We start from the raw sequence: 25,638 nt of genomic DNA, 5'->3' as shown, positions 1-25,638 counted from the left end.
AGCTATAAGATATAGTTGTCCGATCCGGTCGGCTCCGACATATATACTACCTGCAATAGAAAGAAGACTTTTGCGAAAGTTTCGTCCCGATAGCTCAAAAACTGAGAGACTAGTTTGCGTAGAAACAGACAGACGGACAGACGGACAGACGGACAGACGGACAGACAGACAGACGGACAGACGGACAGACGGACGGACAGACGGACAGACGGACATGGCTAGATCGACTCGTCTTGTGATGCTGATCAAGAATATATATACTTTATGGGGTCGGAGACGTCTCCTTCACTGCGTTGCAAACTTCTGACTGAAATCATAATACCCTCTGCAAGGGTATAAAAACGGCACGACTCAATAATTAATAGGGGGAGAAATGTATTGAAATATCTGGCCGCTCAACCTCGGATCGACATGGCAGTGGTGGTAGCATAAATTTCGGGCCTGGCCAACTGAGCAAACAACAACAAGCCAAGATGGAGCGAGTGAAACCGCTTTGAGTTTTGAGTTTTGACTCGCGACTTCAAAAAGCACTCAAAATGCCATTCGAGCTGCGATGCCTCTGCCGGCGTCGTTTTTGTGGCTCGAATTGCGTTTTGAGTGGAAATGGGGGCTTTGCTGGCCAAGATCTCCATAAATTGGTGAAAGATACCCAAAACAGGCACACAAACACGGCGGCGCGCATCCAAGTGGCAACTACCCAGTGAAAATTCAAAAAAAAGTGCAAGTCCAAGTCCTGATTCAAAAGTGTTTTTTAAAAAGTGAATTTCAAAGATCAGACAAACTTATCAAGTTCATATAGCTAATAAAAAAGTGAAACTACAAAGACAAAATGGTAAGTCCTTTATCCTTATCAAGTCCCTCAAAACCACTTTTATTGCCAAAACAGTTGTAAGATTAGAAAATTCCACTGCACTCTTGGTTTATTGAACTGCTTTGAAAATCGACTCAGGCTTTCCACCAATTTTCCAAACTTTTTGTCCGCCTCGTTTAATATTTACACAAATGGCAGTTCGCAGCTTTTAGTTTTTGCTTTGACTTTGCTATTGGCCTTAACCTGTTGCGAAAGTTGGCTGCCAAGCTGGCAGTTTTATGCTTTTTGGCCATTGCAAAACATTTTTCAAATACCAAACCGAAATACCTTGATGTGGCACTAGGGGGAAAATATTTAATAACGGGGCTTGAAGCTTGGGGATCGTAAAAAAATTATTACTTATAATGCAAGTTCATTGTAGCCAAGATGGAAAGTGTTTTCTTCATCTTTCTTGTAACCCAAAGTTATATAATACATATATTTGGGGGTTATTATGACTCCCAACTTCCAGATGAGAACAATAAAAGAACCCTTTTGTTTAATCAGTTGTTTTTGATGGAGAAAGTAAGGTCAGTGTGTTAGTCACTAATGAACTTCCTGAATCACAAAGAGAACTCAAATGCATCGTCGCATTCCTCAAATAAATCGTTTAAATCAGGAAAGGCAATTAAAGAAATCTGGAACAAACCTAAAAGTAGGCAATAAATTTTAATATTTTATTAGAACTAAAAATATCTGAATCTTTTGTAGATAAAAATTGCCACACTTTAAGAGAAAGTTTTATTTTTTCGTGGCAGATTGAAGCATAATAGCTTTGCGCTTCAGGGAAAATCCCTGAACGTCCAGGCTGATAAATAAATGTCGCAAATAAGATTTGGCCTACCCGTAGATCTTCAAAAAATGCGTCAGCAACCAGATTAAACTAGCTATCAGTAGTCCCTATCGCTTAATATTTTTTGGGCACGAGTATATAGAATAAATTTGTTTTTTATTCGCCAAACGATGCCATTAGAACGCCGTTAACCTCTTGTCAGAATTTCAGGCGCATCTGTTGAGCCCCTCCTGGCAACATTCGATCCATCTATATAGGCATATAGTATATATAGCCCAGGGTATTGGCAGAATCTCCTATTGATAAGGGGCTGGGCGATTACCGCCGGCTACTTCTTGTTTTTTGTTATTGCTTCGGACTTGCGCCTCCGACTTACGACTTACGTCCGATCTGACTATATAATCTATAGCCCGGGCAGGAGAGCGAAATCTTCGGAAATCGGGGTGTCTCAGTTCAGTTCGAATTTTGCGATCCGAGGAGGAGCGTGTGCGATTACCCGAAACAATTCAATATTTTCCAGCAGCATCGGAATATATACCCAATATAGACAGCCTTTAGCTATCAGCAGCGATCATCGACTTTACAACGTAATTCATCTAAATCAATTGCGAATTGAACTCTATAGACAGAATAGGTAGTTTTCCACGCCCTTCACTTTCCAACTTAACTGATGCACGAATTGATCCCTTCGAATTGTAGGTCAATCAGAGCAAGTCCAAAATGTCGCTGTCCAAGATCGACTCGGAGATCGAGCAGGTTGACCAGGAGAAGTACCTGCGCCAGGCCACCAGCTACTACCAGGCTCTGGAGAAGCCCCTGAAGTACGGACCAGCGGTGGATTCCCTAAGCGACTTGGTGTCTGCCCTCCACCGGGAGTTCGAGTCCAACTACGTCAACATCGAGATGGTGAATCACCTGATGCTCACCTACAAGTCGAATCCGCGGGAGTGGCGCAAGTACGCCAAGTTCGATCGTTATACGTACACCCGGAATCTGGTGGATGCTGGCAATGGAAAGTTCAATCTGCTGATCCTGTGCTGGGGCGAAGGACATGGCTCCTCCGTGCACGACCATGCCGATTCTCACTGCTTCATGAAGATGCTGAAGGGGGATCTGCGCGAGAAGCGCTACGAGTACCCCAATAGATCAGCCAGGGACACCGGGCGATCTCATCATCCCGATGGCGAGATCGATAGCCGAGAGCTGGTGGAGATCGGTGAGACACCCATTGCAGTCAACGATGTGGCCTACATAAATGGTAAGGAAATTGGAACTGGCAAAAATAGAGATATTCGTATATTTACTGGATTTTTTTAAAATATTTTTTAATAGACAATCTGGGCCTGCATCGCGTGGAGAATCCCAGCCACTCGGACACCTCCGTCTCCCTGCACCTCTACTGTCCGCCCTTCGACACGTGCTCCGTGTTCCAGGACAACCTGAAGAAGACCACCGCAAAGGTCACGTTCTGGAGCAAGTACGGCGTGAGGACGAAGCAGAACGAGCAGTAGACTCTGAGCCAGATCCCCAAATATAGTTGCTCGTATTGTTGCATATTACTAAGAATCTTTATTACTAGATATTTAATGAGCTAGGGCCCAAGAAGATCCGGGAGCTTGGAGTTCAAACAGGCTGAGCGAGGGCCACGTGGGCGCTGATAAGCCTTCCCACGATAAGCCCTCCCCGGATCGCAGTTTCGTTTAGTGTATCTTTAGTGTTAGCTGTACCAAAAATATTCAATAAATAAGTGTATCATTGACTTTTCGACGGGCGTATTTAATGGGTTAGGCGTCCATGTTGCGGGATCTCTTGGGAGGACCTCTGTCCAGTGTCTGCTTGATCGATTTGAGCAGCCCAGGAAGGAGATTTATATGCTTGTCCACACAGCCGCTCGTGCAGCTCTCGAACATGTGCTGGGATCGGGACATGTCCCGGTCACTCGGGTTGCTGGGCAGACGGGAACGGGCATCGCTGTTGCAATCCTGCGGATATTCAAACGAATTAAAAAGAGAAATGATGGCTTATTTCCGGTACCGAAGCTTAAAATACTATTGTTGGTCTAAAGTTTAATAAAGTTGTAATATTTAGCATGCAATTCCCTAAACTGTTACATTTTAATAGAGATTTTTTCTAAGGATGTATTAACTGCCAATATAATAATTCAGATCTTAGCTTATTAAAATCTTTAAAAATTTGTATGTTATTTTAAAGCTATTTAATGCCTATTCAAAACTATCTGTTCTCTTCTTAACACTTTTGGAATAATAATCGCAAAAAAGTCACGACAAGATCAGGAAAGAAAAAGGTAATATAAACTATTTGATTTGCTATCGTTCTTTTAAAATATTTCTTAGTAAATAAACCAAACTTGTACTTAAACATAAAATCTCTTAAAATTCATAAAATAAATCAAATTTGTTTATTTTATTAAGAAATATTTGAGTCAAACAAACGAGACCAGATCGTTTATACTATTTCCTCCATGACTATATATTCAAGAACCTAACGAAAAAGAAACGATCACGGCAGAAGATACGAAACCGTCTTAAATAAGCTCCGAAAATAATGAAGATATTTTGTTGGCTTTTAAAAGGACAAACAACACTTTCAGGAAAATATTATAACATTAATATAACAATTAAATAAAACTGTATTAATAAATAAAAAATAAATATGAAAGGACCTAAAAATATGATTTATGCAAATGATTTGAAACAGTAACATAAATGCTTAGATCAATTTATAAAGAAAGTCCACCACCCGATGACCACATATGTTAAATCTTTTTAGGGACTTGAATACAATACGATCAATGGATTCCGGTTAAAACCACAGTACCGTTAAAGGATTAAGAAAAAAGGTTTAGAACCCCAATTATAAGCACTCTAATCCTACCCTGACGCAATTCTGGAGGCGGTTCTGAAATTGGCCCAGCTCGTGCTGCAGATAGTCCTGAGCATCCATCAGAGGTCCGGCGCACTTCTCGATGCAGTTTTGTACGCTCTCCAGCGTCCCTCGTTCATCATCGCAGCAACCGGCGGCACAGCGGTGCATCGTGGACTTGGGAACATCATTATTTTCCAGGAGTTCGTCTTAGCCAACTGAAGACCACACTTACCTGCATTCTGCGCAAGTGGGTGCGGTACATGTCCTCGATCATGTCGCTAATGGCGTTCTCCAAACGCTTTTTCTGTTGCTCCACCATTACTATTCGAAATTTGAACAATTTTGAAATAACAAAACTAAATGTGTCGATGACAGTTTTCGGTGTACAAAGTATTTGTATTTTTTTTTAGATGATGGCAAAATTTGACATGATTCCAGAGATTGTTAGCACTACATTTGATCGGTACCTAAGACTTTCAACAACTAATAGGGTAAATTGTGTTTTAAATTCTTAAAAGTGTAAGCAAAATGTAAAATGACTCCAGGGATGGTCAACATTGCACGGTTTAAAAGTAATCGAGTTCAACAACTAATTAGGTAGTAAATGCAGGTTGATTTAGACTTGAGGAATGCTCTCGGGTCCCTTGGAGAGCACAGCCTTCATGGTCTTCATCATGCCGGGAATGAGGCCCACGTGCTTATCCACGCACTGGATGGCACAGCGCTCGAACTGGTCGGTGTACTTGGCTATCTGATCCTCGTTGGGATTGGGCGGCATTTTTACCTTCACATCGTCGTTGCATTGCTATGGAAGGGTAATTTGTTTAGTTATTTTATGTTTGCAAGTATTTTTTTAATTGTACATATGGGGAGGAAAGGAATATCTTTGAAGCTTTCATTCAAAAAAAATTAACTTCTTAAAATTAAGTTATAAAATCATTTCAAAGACAATTTTAGCATTCCAGTGAAAATAAAAACTAACATGAATTTAAAAATCCAAAAACAACATTATTAGTAATCTACTTAAGATTATAATTTATAAATATAATTTACTGAAGCCTGCTAATTTCGGCTTCAGGAAATTATAAATTATATTATATAAAAAATATAGTTTACGGACTATAGTCTAATGAAACTTTTGATATATATTGTTCTTAAGAAATTAAATATTCTGAGTCTAGTCTTTATATTTTTATGGAAGATAGAAGATTTTATGGAAAATGTTATGTTGGAAATATTATGATGCACTTCCTACAGGATCCCTAGAGCAACAAGTTGATGCAATGGGTACTGACCATGACGCAACGCTGGAGTCTGCCCTGGAACTCCCCCAGTTCGTGCTGGACGTAGTTCTGGGCCCTCGTCATGGGCGTGGAGCACCGGTCCACACATCTCTGGACGCTGTCCACGCTGGAGGTTCCGTCCTGGCAGCACTTGGCCGCACACAAATGCATCTCGTTCTGGGATTAGATGAAAAGTAAGTCAATTTCGGAAATCTCTCCCAAGAACAATCCACTTACCTGCATTTTGCGCAGGTGCGTCTTGTCCATGTCGTCGATCATCTCCGTCACCGCAGCCTCGATTCTTTGGCGCTGTTGCTGGATCATTTTGCTGGTTAATAGTCAATTATCTTCACCCTAACAACCGATTTCGTAATATCAAAATAAATGCCGGCAGCGTGTTTTTTGTAATATGGATTAGTGATGTGCTGGGCCAGCTGCTTTGCCAATCGATTTGCGGTCTATCGATACCGTTCTTCCTCTTTGTTTTTCCAATTGGCCTGGATCTTCTTGTGGTTATTTATTTTAAAATATTAAATTAAAACCATGTCGCTGCTGCAAAAACTAGGTAGATCCGGTTTCCAGTTGGGTTCTTTAACCTGCCGCCATCGGATGCCAGTGGCCGTTAGATTAATCAGCGGCGAAACGGAAAAACCGGCTGAGGGAGCTGCTCCCGTGGAGAATCTGGCGGAGATTGGTAGCAGCAAGGGAGGATTTGCCCGTGCCTTCGACAAGTACACGGCTCCTGCCACTCCCGCTCAGCTGCCGGAGGACAACCAGACCTTCGCCTCCCTGCTCCGCAACTCCAAGCTAATAGATGTGAGTTCTGTCCAAGTAATCCCCTTGTTTATGTAATAACCTCTTGGATTTCTGGAGCAGCTGGGCAACGCAGAGGGCAAAGTGGTCAGCGGCAAGATCTTCCATGTGGTGGGCGATGATCTGTACATAGACTTTGGCTGGAAGTTCCACTGCGTCTGCAGTCGCCCCTCTCGGAATGCCAGGTGAGCTTAAGGGAATCCTTTGTATCTACATGCACTTAAACCACCTCTAATCCTAGTGACTATGTGCGAGGAGCCCGCGTTCGTCTGCGCGTCAAGGACCTGGAGCTGTCCACCAAATTCCTGGGCTCGACCAAGGACATCACCATCCTGGAGGCCGATTGCCAGCTGCTGGGCCTCCTGTCCTCGCCCACCCGCCAGTCGACGGCCAGAACGACGCCCAAAATCGAAGATATTCTATAAAACTTCTTTATTAAAACAAGGTCTGTTAAACGTTACGTCAAGTCTTGGTCCTCCTGGGTGGTGAACTGGAACACTTCGTAGTGATGGTTGAGTTCCCGCACCGAGTGCAGCTGGAATCGCGTGGCCAGAGCTCCGTTCTCCGAGCTGCGCAGGAAGAACACCCTTTTCGCCCGGCTGTGAACCAGCGCCATGGAGCACATGAGGCAGGGTTCCTGCAGCAGATAGACATCGTAGCCGGTGCACAGATAGGGTCCGAATTTGGCCAGATTATCGGATCCTTGAATGGGATCTACTCCCTTACTATCCCTCGACTTCTCCGCTCCGAAGGTTAGGTCTTTGTACTCTTCATCTTTGATCAGGTAATCGTAGTAGGCCTTGGGTATCCCCCGCAGAGTGGTGTCCAAGGATTCCGTAGAATCCTCTGTGAATGGGAGCTCCGCCTTTGTGGCTCCTCCCTCTTGACTTCGGGCCACAAAATCCACCAGCAGCATGCAGCAATGCTCGTGTGGACTTGAGGATTCAGCGGCTCCAGCGATGGATACAATGTTCAGTTGTCGTGGATCCACGCAGATGCCGACTGGTCGGTTGGCATTCACATCCCGGGAGAGCCTCACCAGCAATTGGGCCATCCTCTTGTGGAAGATGCGCTGTGCGGAGCTGAAGTTGCTGCCATTCCGCAGGGATTCGGAGTAGTGATTGGGGTGGAACTTGCAGGGCCAGTGCTTCAGGCTCTTCTCGTACTGCGCCCGCAGCCGGGGCATCCGTTGCGGCACCTCCACCACCCGGACTCCCTGGCACAGGGCACGCAGCACGTGCTCCGAGAAGGCGAACTGTTCAAGGTGCTGCTCCAGGGTCGTGGCTACCCCGATCTCCGAGCTGGGGCAGATGAGCACGCTGCGATCCTGGACGCGCTTCAGGTGCTGGAAGTGGGGCAGCTTCTGGGAGAGCTCCTGGATGACCGCCTGCAGCTGCTGTTTCGTCTCCAACTGGCAACTGTGCGCCTGGATCAGTGGTATCTCCTCGTCAAACTCATCGGACAGGATGGCCCGGATCCCAGTGATGTCCTCCTCCAGGCTGGGCGATTTCCGTGCTCGCTTATTCGGCGGCGCACCGGCTATATCCATTATTTACTTGATTCTTTAGTTAGTTGGATGGATGCTAATTGGAAACGATAGTTTGGCGAGGTTATAGGACAATTTTAGATTGACTATCGATAGCAGCCAAGTTCCATCACTGCAACAGCTGGTTGGGTTTGAGCGCCAATTTTGAAATGAGTACTACAACAAAAATGTTGAAGTCAAAAAATATACATTAAAAATAAGTAAATCGATGTGCTTGTAAATTAAAAATAAATTAAGATTTGGTCTATTTTAACACTACATTTTAATATATTTATATTATATTAATAATTATTAGTCGGATGTTTGCAATTTTGATACCCATAGGAGTCACTTCCTGTCTAATGATTTACGTAGTTCCCATAGAAGTCATAGACTTACATTTTTAAGAAATTCAGATGACTATATCATTTATAAATCATACATATATGCTATAGAAATTACAGCAGCTATAATTTTTTCGGTTGCAACAAATACGCAATTTAATAGGAATGATGGTACATAAACTCGGCTAGTTCGCTATTCTTGTTTTTTAATATCAGCATCTGAACAGATTAATTTAATGTTGTAGTAAAGTAACTCTAATATTTAGCTTGTTTTTGATGTCAACATGTAATCTTTTGAAATCCAAAATTTAGTTCAAAATTCTAGTAAAGTATGTGCTTGTAATTTCTAGTCAAAAGACAGGGGAAATCGAAATGTGTCTGCGCGTGTTCTGCGGCTATGTGTCGCTCTACATCGGCTGCATCTTCATCGGCTTCACGGGGATGATCCTGGCCGTAATTATATTTTCTGTGGGTCTGTTCGAGTTAATCACGGGCAACTCCAATATCCTGCTCATGACCCTAGCAATGGTCTTCGCCCTCATCTATGCCCTGGCCAAAGTATTTCTGCTCTTTGGCACCATGTGGGTGAGTTCTGACTCTTAAATCTTCGATTTTCTAACCCTATCCCCACTCAATTCGGCAGGACATGTGCTGGGCCATTCTCTTGTCATTCATCATCGGTCTGGTGGGCGTGGCATTACTTGTTGCATTGGTTGTGTTCTTTTACTTCCATTTACCGGCTCCTCTGCACCTCCTGCTAGGCGTTATCTTGTGCATAAGTAAGTCGTTTGGGGACTTTGGTTAGCTACAATAATATTTCCAAGAATATTTCATTTAGGTAAGGTTTTCTTTTATCTTTTGCTATTTTAATTTTATAATTTTTCAAAAAAGTATATTTTATTTAAAAATAATAAATATAATAATATAATATGAAAACTAAAGCCATTTTAAAGCATATCATTTTCCTTTAAATTTTCCTTCTTGATCCGCCAAAAACAATTGGCTCTTTCTAATAAGGTCTCGACTACTTCTTTTGTTATAAACACTTTTAAATAATTTAAAATTTTCTTTTAATGTCTCTAAAAAAACAAAAACCATAATATTAAAAAACTTTAAAAATAGTTGTTGAAACTAAAACAATTTAATAAATCTATTTTTTCTTTCCTAATCAGTCGAGCTGTACTACGAATGGATTATCATATCCACTTGGTGGTGCTGCCGATCATGCACAAACGACTGCTAGGAGTTACCTGTTGCTGCTGGTTACCTGTATCTGGTATCTTGTATCGCAACTCGAACATGTTGCGCACTCCGAAGATACAAAGATACAATGTTGGGACCGAACGTCTTGGGACTTCCGACGGCTCTCCCCGATCAGTAATAGCATAGCTAAGAGAAGAACTGACTCGCCTAAGAGAGCTGGTTCGGGTCTTCCGACTTTGGGGGCCTTTCGTAAAGTCAGTTCGATCTGAGACGCGCGCTGGAAATGTCGTTCCTGGAGCTATCGAGCTGTTCCAGCGAGTGAGCGTGTGTGTGCCTGTGTACCGCCCCCTACCCGTCAAAAAAAATAATAAATAAAAAAAAGGAAAATCGAAAATTATATCTGAAAATACACAAGTGTATCTGCATGTGCAGCCGTATCTGTGAGACGAGAGTGTTTTCTATTTGCCGCAATTAGAAGTAACGGTGCGAAGGTGATTTGCACGGGAGAAACTGGAAAATCAGCGAAGCGCGAGATACTTGTATCTGCAATTTGTGAATTTTCGTTTTGTTTTCGTTTCGCAAAACAACAAGTGTAGAGCGTCAGCCCATTACTTTAATTCAATCAGCGATCGGCGATCAGTGAGGGAGGATCCCCGCAATTGGTTCTAGCCCAAATAAAATTAATAAACCCAATAAAAAACCTCTGAGACAAAAGTTCGCGAGCCGGTTTAGTCATCCGAAAGTTCCGAGAACTGAGCGCAACTTTGAGATACATTCGCGTATTCTCATTCCGAATCGCTGGCCACCAGCTGTTGGCCACAATGCCTCCCTACCTGCTGGATATTTATATTTGCTCTGCCCCAGAGCTTCGTAGGCCGCGATAAGATATCGACATCGGCGACTAGTGGTGAATAAAGCCAGATACTCGTAGTCGTACCTGCAAAAAAAAAAGAAATACACACATACAACAAATAAACGGAAAAGAAAATCGCACAGTTCGGTGCCAGTGTTTAAAGTTAAATCGGGCGCTTATCTTATCGGCTGGCCATTGATTGAGCTTTGCCTTTCCGCTCTGCGCCGGGTGAAGTCATTTGGCCACAATTCGCCCGCTTCAGATACTGTATCTCCGGCCATATCTAATGCAGCAGCCGAAGAAACAGTCGCGATAATAACGACCTCCTTCAGTGCCAGTTGCTCTGCCACCGTTGTCTAAATTTAGAGACAAGCCAGGAGAGGACGGGACCTGGCCAAAGCCAAACAAGACGCACTCGTAAATCAAGCAGCCGGAGGAGACCAAGATGGACATAGAATCCGATTCGGACACCTCGGAGAGATGGGAGGACTTTTTTGGTAAGCGGGGCGGGATCACTGAACTCCTGCGTGCAGAAATGACATGAGTCAACGGGGTGGAGAGGTGCACAGAGAAAAATAAGATATATACTGTCAAAATATTTAGAGATTTAAATATTAATATTATCGTAGCAAACATATATTTTTAATAATTTTCGAACTAACAGACAAGTTAGAATTTGTTAGAAAAATCCATTTTACCGCACTTTCTACCATAAGTACTATCCACTTATATTTATTTGCTGTATAGCAGACGTTGAACCCAAAACTTTCAGGATCAGTTCTGCATAATATAAGTCCAATCATATATTTTCTTTCCGTGTGGAGATTCTACGCATTCTCCAAGAACTCCGAACTCCGAATATGGACATGCGTACAAGAAGAGACCATCAAGTTGGCTTTCTTTGGCTCGATGGGATTGGGATTGGGATGGGGCCGGGGCCATTGCATTTGGTGGCTCGACGACTCCGTTTCGTTCCGTTCTTATAACTGTATAAAAAAGTGGGGGAAAAATAAAATAACAACCCACTGAGTGGTGGCATTGCGTGAATTGCGGTGTAACGGGTTCGCTTTGTTTTTGCATTCCGCTTTTGAGCAGTCCGAATTTTTTCGACATTATTTAAGCGCTCGAAAAGTCGGTTGTAATGAAATTTAATGATAATACATAATTTTGGGCTTTTGACCCACATTACCATACAAGTGTGGCCAAGAAAAGGTCTGTCTTGAGATTTGCAATTTATGTTTTGGGTGGCTCCGTGCGGTTTGCTGACCCACTTAAATCGTAACGCCGATTTGCTTTCGGCGGGGCACACGCTGCATTTGTTTTCCTTCTCGACGAGAGAGCTTTTATTCAATTAGTGAGTTAGTCATAAGCATTGAGTTTCTTTTGTTGACTTTCTTTATTATTATTGCACGCCCGCCAACAGCGGATGTTAGATAACGCTGCCCTTAGCACAAAGGCAAACTGCTGTGAACTTAACAGCTCTGTTAGTTAACCCCTGGTTAACCGGGAGATGTATTCGAAAATTATTATTAGGAGTTCATTAAAATTGAAGTTTAACAAAATACTTTTTTTAGGCATAACACTTTTTGAAATGTATTTTAAATAGTTACAAAAAATCCCTCTAGTTCTAGACAATCTCTGTTAGTTAACTCTTGGTTAAGCAGGAGATGTATTCGAAGTTTATTATTAGGAGTTCATTAAAATTGAAGTTTCTAATTTTCAGGCATAAAACTTGTTAAAAAGGAAAAATTTGAATAGTTACAAAAGAACCCACTAATTCTAGACAACCTTCAATAGCCGACCGAATACCAATTACCTAAGGGTTAAGATTGTGAGTCAAATGATTGATAAGGAACACTGGGATCCGGAAAATGGCCTTTGTTGTATCAATTACGTTCTCATGAGTAGGGCGAATGAATCACGTTGGGTGGTCGGGTGTTTCGCAGGCCTTTATGGGCTTGTTACGCTAATCCCGCCAGCTTAAAAATCCGCTGCCAAGCCGAAAGATAACCAATTGTGCAAGTGTCTGACATTTAGTTGGGCCACCGAACGTGACTCCATCTGCGGGCCGCATGTCCAGGGCATTACCGATTGCATCGACCTATAAATAGAACCCAACCCGCCGAAAGATATCGCCAGCCGTTGACCGCATGCACTATCAAATGTCACCAGCCCGTCTTCTTTTTGCCCTTTCCGTCTTCATATTTGTTTGGCTCTTCAACTCGAAGACAAACAAACAAAACGGAGAATAAGAAATTTTCATCTGTGGACACAAGTGTATGGCCAAGGGGGCGGGGTCCAGGTCAAGTCTTTGAATTACCTCGCGCAACCACAAACACCAAACACCACGGGAGTCGTCTGTTCATTCGATATTGTTAAAGATTGTGATCTGAGGAAACCTTTTTGGGCTCTGCGGTTTGCCATCGATTCATCGATTCTCTTGTGACATTTATTTGGCTCTGGGCTGGCTTTCATATTTTGTTTATTCAATAAATACTAATAGATATCGATGGTGCGGCCAAGGAGTTGATAAGATTCCGCGGCAGGTATTTATTGACTTTTTGATAAAGCCGACAAGGCCAGCAGACCTGTTAGCATGTGGCACATACTAAACAACTAACCCACGAGTGTATGGTATGGGTGTGCGGCTACCAATTGAAATTCCCGAATGTTAAGAGGTCAGTTTTGCACTGCTCCACTTCCGCTGCCGCAGGGCAGAAGGTCTTAATTAAGGCAATTGACGAAGTTCGCCTAATTAACCGCCGCCCAGAAGAGTTCGGTTTCATAATCGACGGGTTCGGGTTCATTGGCCAATTGGATGTTAATGCCATTACCTCACCCAGTCAGTGCTGTCAACTGTTGATCACAGGAAAAAGGCAAGTCAAGAGGGGGTTAAATTTGTGGGCAATATTTTAAGGTAATTAAACAATTTCCTAAATATATATAAAATTTTATTTTTTTTGTTATTATTATTTTTTATTTTTTTTTATTATTTTTTATTTATTTTTATTTATTCTTCTTGAAGAGACCTTTTAAAAATTTATGCAATGATACATAAAGACTTTTGACTTTCTAGCACTGTTGGTAAGAAGCACATAGCCAAGTTGGCACCTCTGAACCCGGGCCATAAGTCTTTCCCCTCTAATTGCCTGCACCCAGACTCTGGGATCTTAAAGTTTGAGTTGAAGTTGAAGGCATATCCCAGAACCAGACCAGACCAGACCTGAAGTGATCTGTGTGTGGGCCGGCAGTCGGCGTTTGTCTGACGTCTGTCGACGATTGTGGAAGCCCTCTCAGCACCAAGTCCTCGACGGTTCTCTAATTGCATTTCTCTCAGTGCAGCGGGCCTCGTTGTGGGCGTCGCAGAAGGTCGTAAAACCCGAGTATTGTGCACGCACGTCCCGAAAGGTTTTTCTCAATGAATGTTGGAGAGTCTGTCTGGTCGTATACCCTAACCAAAATGGGAGTTGGGAACTCGAATACTTCACCATGTATAAATTCATCAATTAATGTTTGTAATAAAATATATAACGATATCGTTAGGAATAAACAGCACATAAAATAATATTCAAACGACCATAAACATTTCTTCTTTAAATGAAAGTGCACATGTAATGCGTTTAATTACTCTAATGACATGGCTCATAAAATCAAACCTGTATTTATCGGAAATTTCGACTAGTTAGATGGAAAATTAAATGAGACATTGAAGAAAGTGCGACTATGAGAGTAATTTTTTTAAATTTGTTTCTAATTTTATTTAATAGTGAATTTAGTGTAGAATAAACAACAAGTTAATATTTCCAAAAATCATATTTTCCGAAAGGGTATTTAGTTCTGACTACCTGTCAAAAGCCTAGCACATTTTTCGCTCTTTTTATGCTTCAGTGGGACTTGGGATTTAATGAACGCTTTTGCACTCGGGCCGCTCACAATTCTATTTGGCAGCAGATTTACAACTTCCTTGCAGAAATGCCATTTGCTTTGGCAATTTACGCCCACCTCTGCCGGATGAGGGGGTGGGATATGGCATATACCTATGATATGCACTTAAGCCGCTTAGAACTTATATAGTCGTACATATGTGGGTACTTTACTTTATATATATTTATACACATATATCGATAGGAATTGCACGAAACGAGAGATCGTGAGTCATGTTGGATGGAAAAAGAGAGTGACGATCGTTGATCGGGAGAGCTGTGAAAAGTTATGTTATCAAGCTTTTATTGTGCTTCGTTTCTAGTGAAAGTCGTCACTGCAGTCGATCGTGCTCTCTCATAAGAGACCCCACCTTTCTCCCTCCCACTTTTCCATTCCATTTCACTGAGCAGGCACGCATGCTCTGAGCTTTTAAGTCCCCCTCCACCTCCCTCCCATGTGCAGCGACCTGCAGAGAATCTTTCACGCTCCGCTGATGTCTCCAGCCATCTCACTTGCTCTTAATGGCCACCTATAAACCCATCCCGCTGACACACTTTCGCTTTCGTCGACTGCAATCACCGATCGCTGACATAATGTCCACGATTTGCATTAATGCTAAACGATTATTATTCGGAAGGTACAGAGAAAGAAAACTATGGGTGACTTCTCTAAATGGATAGAGTTTAAATGGCTTCGATATAGGGAAGATATACGAAGTTATTTAACTTAAAATAAAGAACGTTTGATCTAGGGTTCTATTAATACAATAGATCGTGCTGCCTAACAATCATGTAAACCGAGATAATTTTTGGCCATATTTTAAAAACTTGTTTGGTCTTTAGTAGTTTGAATAACTTTGTTTAGAAAACTCTCAGATTAAACACTCATTTCACATACGATTTGATACGATTTCTAATCAATTTAATTTTCACTTGATATTAGATTTAATTTTGTTTCTGTGTACGAGAACAATGGACGTCAGTTGTTCGTTTATTTGATCGTTATGCATTTGGGTCGTCTTTTCCCATTTGGCGAGTGAAACTGAAGCTCTATTTCTTGATTAATTATCCCCCATACCGCGGATTCGGCCAACGGAATTGGGTCATTGCAAATGGCAATTCAAAATCAGCGGGAGTCAAGTGCCTCGGGGTATCACTAACTTTCTTGGCCGCATTTCGGCATTTAACAGCAGGGGGTGGGCCTATAACTGAAGTCAAGGTTATAACTATCATTAGCGAACACTTTCGACACAGAGAAACTGAAGAGCTCTCCGACTTTTACTTGTATTTTGCCCCTCGGTGATTCATACAATTGCTTTTATTGTTCGAGTCATTAAATGCGCCTCAAAAAAGCCCCAGTATATTTTTGTTCTATCCATAATGGCTCACTTCAAGCACTTAAAAAATTCGATTGGCTCATGTTCCTAACGAAATAAAGACCAAAACAAGAGGGAACGTTATAGTCGGATGCCCCGACTATCAGATACCCGTTACTCAGGTAAAGGGAGTGCGAGGGAGATGGAGATAGAGATAGAAAACGTTGATCACGCATAACTTTTTAACGAATGGTCCGATTTGAAAAATTTCTTCTACATTTCGATAGGTATTGATAAACACAATAAAACTGCATTTTTACTTTTCCAAAATATTAAAATTTTTAAAATCGTATATAAGCGATGGTGGGCGTTAGAGGGGGCGTGGCACCATTTTGAAACAAACTTGCGCTGCGTAGGAATTCCTAGAATCTGCATGCAAAATGCCAATCTTCTAGCTTCTATAGTTTCCGAGATCTGAGCGTTCATACGGACAGACGGACAGACAGACAGACGGACAGACGGACAGACGGACATGGCTAGATCGACTCGGCTAGTGATCCTGATCAAGAATATATATACTTTATGGGGTCGGAAACGCTTCCTTCTACCTGTTACATACTTTTGCACGAATACAATATACCCTTTTACTCTACGAGTAACGGGTATAAATAGCTAAGTAAATAATTGGATAGCTATCGATGGATTCAAGAATTAAGATGATTCGTTCTGTAGCAAATCGATCAGTATTAATGCGAATAAAAAGGTTTCCGCATTGCCTTACGCTCTGCTTTTGTTTTGAAACTATAATAAGTGGAAGTTTATATAATTTCCATACAATGGCAGCGATGGAATTTTTATTAACGAGTCGCTTTCCATCTAAGTGTTTCAAAGGTGTATCGCAGTAAAACAACTCGCCCCATTATTATAATTGAAATATTTTCTGTAACCACTTTAGTCGACTCAAAGATGACATTGATCTGTGGCATTGAAACTTCCAACTGTCTTACAGTTCTGAAACGCACTGCATTCACACATATATGTAGATACCAAGCAGTTGGGTGTAACGAAGTTTTTGAACGGCCAACCTTCGGATGTCAGCGACTGTTTTACATTGAGACTCTGCTTGGGGTTAAAGTTGTAAAATGCACACATGTGTAAAACAATAATAATAAAAAAATTCACACATCTAAAGTGGAGTGGCTGGAAATTCCACTCGAAAAATGCAGTATTTCTGGGCAAATGTTAGTCACTTTGTCTCAGATTTCTCGATCTTCGTTTGCCAATCAAACAACGACATCGTCTGGACATTGTTTAAATATTCATGTGCCCACAAGTATTGTTTACCTTTGGCCAAACATGGGCAAACACAGCTGTTTGGCCACAAAAAGCCAGAGCCAAATACAAAACAAATTGCGTTAGAATTGTGTTTACCTAACTCTTTCGAGCTGAACTCATGCAAAATTCTCTGAACCGAAAAAAGCAATGAAAATATGCTGCCGAACAGGTTTGTTATTTTTATTTTTTTCTGCCTTTTCTGTGTTTAGCACAAAAGTTCAACAAAAAATTGAAAGAGAGCGAGAGGAAAACGTGAGCAGCCGAGAAAAGCAAACAATGAGAAGCGAGAATCTGAACTTTGCTCAAGCCAAATACAAAAGTTGCTTACATAAGAACTTTAAGCGGTGTTTAATAACCGAAAAACAGAAAAAGAACAAAGTTGGTTTGGTAACCGATCCTTAGGCAGTGGAAAATTCCTGACCAGCAATTATGGCATTTTATTACGTTTATTGGTAAGGTTAGTAAGGCAATTGTGTAACAAAAATTTAGGCAGGTCATTATGACATGCACAGAACACACAAAAGGTAAAGATTTTCCTATAAAAATTCAAATTAATAACACTATGCAGCATCATAAATTACCCTCGATGAATGCTAAATTTTTGGATTCGTTACGAATTCCCAAGTTAAACTGCGCTTTCCAAAGAGTTCCCCGACGCAAGAATTCTTAGCAAAAGGACCTCAAAGTTCGAAAAATGCTGAAATTAGCCAACTTTGCGGAGCTCTCAGAGGCAAATGGATGCATGGCTTTGTTCGAAGTTAAATTTTTTTAAAAGATACACTCTTTTTCTTTCAAACCCCATACATAAAATAATTTTAGGATTTTTTTTAAGGCAGAAATAAATTCCAAAAAACAACTGAAATACATACAGCTGCGGTCAAAATAGTAGCAGTGTTGCCGCCCTGTGTTTTTAAAAGTTTGATGTTGTAATTTTTTGTATCCAATTAGTCTAATAGTAAAATTATAATCAATACAATATTACCAGGAAAAGATCAATTACAACAACAAACTTTTAAATACACAGGGCGGCAACACTACTACCATTTTGACCGCAGCTGTATACTTTTATGTTTTTTGACTAAGTTTTCTAGAATTTGTTTCTGCCTTAAAAAAAATCTTAAAAATTTTTAAAGTATGGGGCTTAAAAGAAAAAGGGTGTATCTTTTAAAAAACTTTAACATCGAATCAAACCATACATCCATTTGCCTCTAAGAGCTCCGCAAAGTTGGCCAATTTTAGCATTTTTCGAACTTTGAGGTCCTTTTGCTAAGAATCCTTGCGTCGGGGAACTTTTTGGAAAACGCAGTTTAACTTGGGAATTCGTAACGAATCCAAAAATATAGCATCCATCGAGGTAAATTTAAAAAGCACTAAAAATGCTGCACAGTGTAATCATTTATTCCGACAAGTTTTCAACTTTATAGCCCGTGGGCAATAATGACCCGTATAAATGCACTAAATAACTTATGGCTAATGAAATTCTGAATTAAAACCATCATAATTTCATTAGAGAAGTGTTGACTATTCATTTCGAATTTTTAGCTTTTTAAGAGGTTAAAAATCACCACCAAAAAATTCTTATAAACTGAATTTTGAATTTTTACCGAATTTTATTGAAAAATCATATTTGACTTTTATAAAATTTTAAAATTACATTATTACACTTCCCCTTGTCAATTAAATTACCCAATCGAATTTCTAAAGTGTGATCACTTATCGATCACTTATTTATGATCACCTGCAGAAGACACTGATCACCGGCATTTATCTTTATGCTTTTTTCTTCCCGAGTTTCCAGTTTGTCGGGCATTTCTTCACTCTGGCCACGCCCCTCTCACTCACGCCCACCTGCTAAATGCCAGTATGGGTGAATTTGCATAATTTCCAAATTAAAAATAACAGAAAATTGTGTTTGCATAATGGAATTCCGAACGACGATGACTTTATAACCGATCCGCTGCTGAAAAGTGCAGAAAATGTGCCGAATTTGCATAGCGGCGTCTGCCGGGTTTTGAGCCCAAAAAGCGATATGGCCAGTGGAAACTGGCTATAACTCGCCAGCCATGGGCATATCACTCAACGGTTTGTTGATGTGTGTGTCTGGTGTTTGAGCAATCTGCGTGATCAACACACGACGCTAATGTACAGATCATGAGCACTGATTGCGCCTGCTGCATGAAAATCGGAAAAACTCGTTGTCGTCTGGAATCTGTAGTCTGCCGTCGCCAGTCTGTAGTATCCAGTCTTCAGTCTCCAGTCCAGCAACTTGTTCTCCAGCGTTTCCGAGATCATCGACTTAACAATGATCATCACGATGATCGCGGCTCGTTCTCTCCTCTTATTAATTTCCTACACAATCTGTGCGGCATATCATGTCAAAAATTACAAAGAGTCGCTTGTTCAGGGGGCTGGGTCAAACATACAGAGAATGGTTGAGAATTTATGAGTTTGCTTTAGGTACCGCCGCTCTAATTAATTCGAACGCACATCATCGGATTGGCTTCGGGGCCCCTGACCTGTGCACCAGTTTCCCAATGCGCGTATTTGCCCGGGAAATTAACGCCCCGCCTTTTGGGCTCATTAAAAAATGGCAATCAGCGTGACCATTGGTTCTTTGTTTTGGCCAGCTTTAGCTCGCAATGGCACTGAAAGAAATAATTGTATAATTAGTAATTTGATACTTACTAATTAAGATGGCAAAGAACCACTAAAAGGTAATATCTTTGTAGATCTATGAATTTTTACAAAACAAAAAAAAAAACACTTAAACATTGAAATTGTCTTTTAAGTAGGGTTTTTAAACTCTGTGACCTTTTTGTGTTTTTTAAACTAATTTTGTTGTAAGCCTTTTTATTATTTGATGTTTTCCCTTTTATTTAATTTTATTTTGCTGTGCACAGCCTTTACCTTCACCTTCAATCCGGGGCCCAAAACTCATTTGTATGTCGCTGAGGCTTTGTAATTTAAATGAATTTGCTTTTTTAACAACATTATTTCGGCCGGTCGAATGCCAATGGCCAACGTGGCGTATGATTTTAATGATCCCCAGTCAAGTCTAAGGTTACACCGCTGATCGCTGTAACCCGAACTGCGGCTCAAGTTCGCTGGCGGATGGCGGATGGATTTCCTACTGCGATTCGAGGACTGCGATTATTGAACGATTACTTGCCGGGCCAATAATATCCCATGGGCAACAAATTGTTCGGACATGCGAGCAATGCGATGGGGAAAAAGTGAAAGAGCCTCAGAGACTTGGTCGTGATAACACGTAGGCCACAAACGAGGCGCGCATGCGAGTGCCACGCCCCCTCCGAATGCAAGATCAGCTTTAGTTTTTAGTTTTCTGTTTAGTTTCTTATATTTTCGTCTGTTTTCCTCATCTGTGGCACGTCTGTGGAGCTTGAAGCCGAGCAACACCCACTCGATATGGCCGACGGAGGTTTATCTCTTCGCGGCTGGCTGCACAGTCTCATTTGGTGGCACTGCCAAGTTTTATGACCTCCCCAGAAAGGCAGAAAACCGAAAAAAACGAACAAAAAGACTACGGTTACGCCTTTCAAGTCAGGTGCCGCAACAAAAGCTCGGATCTCGGATTTCGGACATCGGATTTCGACTTAATGGCCAAAGCATCTTGTACACATTTTTCTACTCATTTTTATGGCCAGCATATAAATCTGACCCCCATCACACAACTGGGTTTCGTAGGGTCTTATCTACAGAATCACACTTTCGAAGCGATGGAAATTTGATTTACACGATCCATTTGAATTAATTATTGAGATGAGCAACAAAGAAACCTGAAATTCCAATCTACCCCCGTGAAGTTCCCATCGAAATGGTATGAAAATGAAATGGTTGAAATTCCCGGCTTGCAATTAAGTGTAAAAAAGTGCTGCCAATTGCAGAAATCAAGTCGAGCGCCATAATGAGCGATCGTAAAACGCTTGGCGAAACGCGCACGTAATGCTCATAAATTCATTTGCATTTGCCGAACATGGGAAAGAAACGCGAAGCCAAAAGTGGCACAAATTAAGTCGAGAGAAAAGACATACGTAAATATCTGTCGGCACCTTTTGGCCGATCATGTTTGACACAAATCAAATCGAAACCAGCCAGCAGGCTAAACACGAAACAAATCAAATTAAGCCAAATCGATGGGCATTAGCAGGCGAAGCACACGGCGAGCATAAAAAACATAAATGGCCGGGGAGGCTTATCAGAGATTTTGGACGTGTTTCGAGTGGGTGAGTGACCTGTGGGCCCGCCTCCTCCTAATTAGCACCTCTAATTGCGGACTGAGAGGTGCAGCAGAGTAAACAGTGGAGTAAAATCTTTATTTAACCTTTTCTCGCTTGCGCAATCGCTGCTTTCGGTGGCGTATGCGTAATGCGCTTCTTTATTTACTTTTTTGAGGCATTTTTTGGTTATTCCGACTGCATGCTTTCCTTTTATTTGTCAATGTCGTGCAGTTGTCATTACGGCATTATTGTTATTGTTACCTCTTTTGTGTACACTCCCCTCTCCCTTTCACTTACCTTAATCCTCGTCTTATATAAACCAATTAGTCGCCTTGGCATTTGCATTGAAATGCATAATTTATGAGTGCAGAAGACAGGCAATTACTGTACAGCCAAATCTCAAAGTGTGGCAAAAGACATAAAGAAATGTTTTCAGCTCACACGAAAACCCCAGGCGCAAATGAAGCAATTAAATTCAACAGATGCAGACTCATAAAATTATATTTTTTCTGTGTGTCTCAGAGGAATTTAGCGTTTGGGATATTATGTTAATTTCTGTGCACGAAGCATAAAATTTTAATTTTGTGTAACTTTAATCGGCCGTAAAACGTTTAAGTTTTGAATTTTAATTACTTGGCATTTCGGTGATATAAGCTTGGGATAAATATCAAGGCAGCATGCTGGTTCTGTAGATGTTATGGACGATTGAATTGGCTTTCATTTCGTTCTGGGCGATTTATTACGGCTAAGCCAGCATTATCTGTGTCCAATGTGGGACTTTTTTCCATTACTTTGGCTTTTTTGGTTCGTTTTTTTTCCGTTGTTGATGAAGAAGATTTTATTTTAAACAAAAATATGTAGACAGATTATTTTAAGTTTGTTTCCGACATAAATGTAAAAAATATTGACAGACCTTAATAATATATAATAATTTAAGAAAAATTCTAGATTTTTGAGAAATATAGCCTACGTTTTAATAGTGATCTAATTTTTCTGTGTGCATTCTCGTCTATGTTCGTGTCATATTCGGTTTTGGCAAATCCATCTCCAGTTGAGTGGAGCCAAGTATCTGTAAGCTTCTTTTATGGCTGCTGCCGCCTAATTGCTTTTCTCACTCGTTTCACCATTTTCTTTTCTTTGCAGGTAAGCAGCCCACAAATCACTAGAGAGCACCACTGACCCACTTGCTCGGCGACAAGTGGCGCCACCAGGGGATCGCGAAGAGGTTTCCATTCCCGCAGGGCGCTATTATACCTAATCCAATCCGATCCAATCTGCATGTGGGATATCTTTATTGTCATGTGTCACCATTATCGAGTCCCCCGAGTCCCCATATCTTGAGTTATGGTCTTCTGTCCCCCAGAGAGATCGCGTTAATTAAATGCGCTTTTCCCTATCTGCTGACAGCCCAACTTTCCCGATCATTCGCCCTCGCCTGGTTGACAAGATGATGCTGGTATCCGCACTGATAAGATCTTGAGATCGCCAATCCATTGACTGCTCCATATTTTGGCATGTGCGGAGGTGCCAACCTGTTCTCTAATTGGGTTAAAATGTAGTTGGCCTGGCCCAAGGCGGAAATCAGCCGGTACAACGGGCGTTGGCCATTTAGCAATTGATGTTGCAAATGGCGAGTGGCATGATTTATTTGTGCGCCTGCCGACTGGCCTGATTTTCGATTTTAAAAAAAGATATCGTAAAAAATAGAATGGTTATACAAAAGTACAAATAACATACATTTTTAAAATGGTTATATTGCACCTTCAAAACTACCAAAACATAGGTAGATAGATATCTATTTCTGAATATATTTATAGATATTTTGACAGCTCCCTTCTGAAATATCCTACAGTTAGTTGAGGTTTTCTATTTCTTTTCAATTAGATTTCCAAATATAATTTAGTCTTACAGGGATATTAAAAATAGAAATTCAGATCTTTTTTAAGACAGCTTTAGAGAGATCTTTAATCCGTTTAGAAAACACTTTGTGAGGCCATCTGGGAACCTTCACATGGGTCGGCTGTGTCAAATGAACCTGTCAAACGTCAGCAAACATTCACTTTCTCTTCGGCGCAGCTGGCGCCTGGCAATGGGTGGCTTGGTGTTTGCTGCTCGGTGGTTACTACTGGGAGGTGAGCTGCATCCTGTGCCGCACTAAATTGCAATTTGTTTATGCGCCCAGCACCCACACACTGGCCATTTGCCTGCGAATCAGTAGGCAATAAGTCAAACGCCGCCGCCGAAAGTTCAACAAATTATGGCGAGCCAAAGGTTTCCAGTAAACGCCGGCATTTGTTGCTATTTTTGCGCTTCCGTTGCATGTTGCTGGTTGCTGGTTGCTAGTTGCATATTGCTGTTGCAGTTGCAGTTGCATATTCCAGATGGAGTCGGAGTCAGTCAGGCAGTCAGTTAGTCAGCCGGCTGTCTATCATTTGCCAGGCACTCATGCCTTTCATTTTAGCCGCAGACAATTGCCATGCCTCCCCTGGATCGGCGATCACCCACAATATACAATCCCGATTCCCCGATCCAAATCCCCTCCTGCTTTTTTATGCCCTCAAAGACGCCGCTCTTTCATTTGCCAAGCAAAATGCAATGCAATTTCTATTTCTGTTTCGCCTCGTTTTCATTCATAACTTCGCGTTGGGCTGAATTTGGATCGGGATCGGGAAATGCAGTGGGTGCCTACAAATTAATGCTAAACTCTGTTTAAGTTGCACCACCACCCCGGAGCCCTCTTATGCAACACCCGATCCTTTGATTTCTGCATCTGCTGCTGCTGCCGCCGCTGCGTTTGGCGGCAATGAGGAAGTTGTCTTTTGTGGGTGACTGTGGCAAATGGCCAGCGTCTGATTATGATTATGGCGGGGTAAGGTTTCGTCGCGATTTGCTGTGGTTTTTTCTTTCTTTCCTTGGAGCTGCAAGGCGATTGCCCCGCTGCGATAGCCCAAATGTGTGGCAGGCCAAAATAACCGACTAAAGTCATAATTTTAAATATTATTGGGCCATAACGTTTGCCTGGTTAATAGGACTGACAAAATAGAATTGCATGAAAAGGGCAGTCATTTATTTTTAAATTGAAAAATAAGGGTTTTGTGCAAATATTCAATAACATTTTTTTAACAATTGTCGTAAATTTAATTGCAAAAATTTAATTTTATTGAAGTCATAATAAATTAAAAAACATAGAAATTTGTGCAAAACTTTTTAAAAATACTCATGCAGATTTTTTTTTGCAATGTAATTTTTTTTTAGAAATGTTGAATGCGATGTTAAAAATAATTTTTTTTATTTTCAAACATTTTGAAATGTGTACTAGGAAAATACACATAAATATCAGATTTTTTACTACCTCCTAGACATTATTTACAATATTTTGTAGTTGTAGTAATTTTAAAAACTACATTTTTTACAAGGCCTATAAAATGGCGAAAGTAACTTAAAGTTGGATCTGGACTAAAAAAACGAGACTTGGACTTGGCAGCTGCACGTCCTCGACCTTTCCGCGATCGGCCAAGTGGCTGAAGTGGTTGCTGCCAGCTTTTCAATAACAATAAAGGAGATCCCCGCTCCCCACTCTCTAAATCACCTTGTCAGTCAGACAATGCAGCCTGGCGCGTGCTTCTGGCCGGGCCCAGATAAAAAGCCCAGAAAACAGCCAGCCACTTCCACGGGGAGATGCAGATGCAGATGCCAGACGATGACAGCTCCGAGCCAAGCCGAGCCTAGCCCCCATTTGCCTGGGCCATTAAACGGCAGCCCAGGTGGGCGTTGCCCCTCATCCTGGCCTGCTCCAGGTCCCCTTCCCTTCCTTTTTTCCCCTCTCTGGTCCTCATCACCAGACAACAATGGCAACAGAGGCGTCATCTACCAGACTACGCCGGCTAACAAATGCGTCCGGGCTGGTTGATGATGGCAGGTCCCAGGATCCGCGTAATGAGTTACCCACACTCAACACAATTTAAATGCAAATTCTACAAATTATGTGGTCTTATTGTACAATTTTTAAGCCACAAAAGTTTTCTAGGACACATTTTTCCTCACCTTCTCTTTTTAAATTTAAAGACTGTGTATCAAGTTACTAATTCTTAAAAACTGTAGCTCACAAAATACAAAATAAATACAATTTTTACATAAATTGAAATACTTTCCAATAAATAGCCCTCAGCATTTATTTTTACGAGTGCATGTCTGAGTACCCCTGCTTTTAGAGTGGACCAAAAAAATTCCTGGAGGGGAGTTAACTCCATTTGTCAAGTCAAAGTTTAAGCGGCGT

At 41.4% G+C, this 25,638-nt stretch overlaps 7 protein-coding genes across 11 annotated transcripts in view; 4 read left to right on the top strand and 3 right to left on the bottom strand.

Moving 5' to 3' along the window:
• Nucleotides 1-653: 653 nt before the first annotated feature.
• Nucleotides 654-3,402, top strand: LOC108069325 (cysteine dioxygenase type 1). Of its 3 annotated transcripts, none has more exons than XM_017159361.3 (3): nucleotides 654-832; nucleotides 2,343-2,901; nucleotides 2,976-3,402. In XM_017159361.3, the coding sequence occupies exons 1-3, from the start codon at nucleotides 830-832 to the stop codon at nucleotides 3,152-3,154; spliced, it is 741 nt and encodes a 246-aa protein (XP_017014850.1). In that variant the 5' UTR covers nucleotides 654-829; the 3' UTR covers nucleotides 3,155-3,402. The 3 variants fall into 3 exon arrangements, with proteins under 3 accessions (XP_017014850.1, XP_070069000.1, XP_017014851.1); XM_070212899.1 differs by lacking the exon at nucleotides 654-832 and adding an exon at nucleotides 2,105-2,277; XM_017159362.3 differs by lacking the exon at nucleotides 654-832 and adding an exon at nucleotides 2,108-2,230.
• Nucleotides 3,227-4,897, bottom strand: LOC108069327 (protein FAM136A). The gene is made up of 3 exons (XM_017159365.3): nucleotides 4,762-4,897; nucleotides 4,539-4,703; nucleotides 3,227-3,625 (listed from the first exon to the last, which is right to left on the bottom strand). The coding sequence occupies exons 1-3, from the start codon at nucleotides 4,846-4,848 to the stop codon at nucleotides 3,428-3,430; spliced, it is 450 nt and encodes a 149-aa protein (XP_017014854.1). The 5' UTR covers nucleotides 4,849-4,897; the 3' UTR covers nucleotides 3,227-3,427.
• A 7-nt stretch (nucleotides 4,898-4,904) lies between these two features.
• On the bottom strand, nucleotides 4,905-6,234 carry LOC108069329 (protein FAM136A). Its single transcript, XM_017159366.3, has 3 exons — nucleotides 6,050-6,234; nucleotides 5,825-5,989; nucleotides 4,905-5,334 (listed from the first exon to the last, which is right to left on the bottom strand). Exons 1-3 carry the CDS (start codon nucleotides 6,134-6,136, stop codon nucleotides 5,146-5,148), a joined length of 441 nt encoding a protein of 146 aa, XP_017014855.1. The 5' UTR covers nucleotides 6,137-6,234; the 3' UTR covers nucleotides 4,905-5,145.
• A 42-nt stretch (nucleotides 6,235-6,276) lies between these two features.
• On the top strand, nucleotides 6,277-7,085 carry mRpS28 (mitochondrial ribosomal protein S28). Its single transcript, XM_017159364.3, has 3 exons — nucleotides 6,277-6,628; nucleotides 6,689-6,810; nucleotides 6,867-7,085. The coding sequence occupies exons 1-3, from the start codon at nucleotides 6,356-6,358 to the stop codon at nucleotides 7,048-7,050; spliced, it is 579 nt and encodes a 192-aa protein (XP_017014853.2). The 5' UTR covers nucleotides 6,277-6,355; the 3' UTR covers nucleotides 7,051-7,085.
• On the bottom strand, nucleotides 7,043-8,236 carry LOC108069324 (probable inactive tRNA-specific adenosine deaminase-like protein 3). The gene has a single exon (XM_017159360.3). It carries the CDS (start codon nucleotides 8,172-8,174, stop codon nucleotides 7,083-7,085), a length of 1,092 nt encoding a protein of 363 aa, XP_017014849.3. The 5' UTR covers nucleotides 8,175-8,236; the 3' UTR covers nucleotides 7,043-7,082.
• Nucleotides 8,237-8,762: 526 nt separating this feature from the next.
• On the top strand, nucleotides 8,763-10,065 carry LOC108069330 (uncharacterized). Of its 2 annotated transcripts, XM_017159367.3 has the most exons (3): nucleotides 8,776-9,079; nucleotides 9,138-9,273; nucleotides 9,667-10,065. In XM_017159367.3, the coding sequence occupies exons 1-3, from the start codon at nucleotides 8,867-8,869 to the stop codon at nucleotides 9,735-9,737; spliced, it is 420 nt and encodes a 139-aa protein (XP_017014856.1). In that variant the 5' UTR covers nucleotides 8,776-8,866; the 3' UTR covers nucleotides 9,738-10,065. The 2 variants fall into 2 exon arrangements, with proteins under 2 accessions (XP_070068305.1, XP_017014856.1); XM_070212204.1 differs by lacking the exon at nucleotides 9,667-10,065 and having other exon boundaries at nucleotides 8,763-9,075.
• Nucleotides 10,066-10,875: 810 nt separating this feature from the next.
• Nucleotides 10,876-25,638, top strand: part of GEFmeso (Guanine nucleotide exchange factor in mesoderm) — a 47,218-nt gene continuing 32,455 nt past the window's right edge. For both annotated transcript variants that reach the window (XR_001770477.3, XM_017159359.3), the window contains exon 1: nucleotides 10,876-11,047. Coding sequence is in view for 1 of the 2 variants with exons in the window: in XM_017159359.3 (XP_017014848.3) it covers nucleotides 10,996-11,047 (52 nt within the window). In the remaining variant the exon portion in view is untranslated. The remainder of the gene's footprint in view (nucleotides 11,048-25,638) is intronic.

Source organism: Drosophila takahashii, chromosome 2R, assembly GCF_030179915.1.
Source record: "Drosophila takahashii strain IR98-3 E-12201 chromosome 2R, DtakHiC1v2, whole genome shotgun sequence".
NCBI lineage: Eukaryota > Metazoa > Arthropoda > Insecta > Diptera > Drosophilidae > Drosophila > Drosophila takahashii.
Note: the sequence above shows the minus strand (reverse complement) of the source record. Positions and strands in the feature narration are given on the sequence as shown.

Bases quoted from the DNA above. Each gene is read 5' to 3' on its own strand.
- LOC108069325 (XM_017159361.3), top strand. The intron at 2,902-2,975 runs GTAAGGAAATTG...ATTTTTTAATAG, and splicing joins CGATGTGGCCTACATAAATG to ACAATCTGGGCCTGCATCGC.
- LOC108069327 (XM_017159365.3), bottom strand. From the start codon at position 4,848: ATGGTGGAGCAACAGAAAAAGCGTTTGGAGAACGCCATTAGCGACATG. The intron at 4,704-4,761 runs GTAAGTGTGGTC...GATGTTCCCAAG, and splicing joins CCCACTTGCGCAGAATGCAG to TCCACGATGCACCGCTGTGC. The intron at 3,626-4,538 runs GTAGGATTAGAG...GAATATCCGCAG, and splicing joins GCCTCCAGAATTGCGTCAGG to GATTGCAACAGCGATGCCCG.
- LOC108069329 (XM_017159366.3), bottom strand. From the start codon at position 6,136: ATGATCCAGCAACAGCGCCAAAGAATCGAGGCTGCGGTGACGGAGATG. The intron at 5,990-6,049 runs GTAAGTGGATTG...ATCTAATCCCAG, and splicing joins CGCACCTGCGCAAAATGCAG to AACGAGATGCATTTGTGTGC. The intron at 5,335-5,824 runs GTCAGTACCCAT...ACCCTTCCATAG, and splicing joins GACTCCAGCGTTGCGTCATG to CAATGCAACGACGATGTGAA.
- mRpS28 (XM_017159364.3), top strand. From the start codon at position 6,356: ATGTCGCTGCTGCAAAAACTAGGTAGATCCGGTTTCCAGTTGGGTTCT. The intron at 6,629-6,688 runs GTGAGTTCTGTC...TTTCTGGAGCAG, and splicing joins GCAACTCCAAGCTAATAGAT to CTGGGCAACGCAGAGGGCAA. The intron at 6,811-6,866 runs GTGAGCTTAAGG...CTCTAATCCTAG, and splicing joins CGCCCCTCTCGGAATGCCAG to TGACTATGTGCGAGGAGCCC.
- LOC108069324 (XM_017159360.3), bottom strand. From the start codon at position 8,174: ATGGATATAGCCGGTGCGCCGCCGAATAAGCGAGCACGGAAATCGCCC.
- LOC108069330 (XM_017159367.3), top strand. From the start codon at position 8,867: ATGTGTCTGCGCGTGTTCTGCGGCTATGTGTCGCTCTACATCGGCTGC. The intron at 9,080-9,137 runs GTGAGTTCTGAC...TCAATTCGGCAG, and splicing joins TGCTCTTTGGCACCATGTGG to GACATGTGCTGGGCCATTCT. The intron at 9,274-9,666 runs GTAAGTCGTTTG...TTTCCTAATCAG, and splicing joins AGGCGTTATCTTGTGCATAA to TCGAGCTGTACTACGAATGG.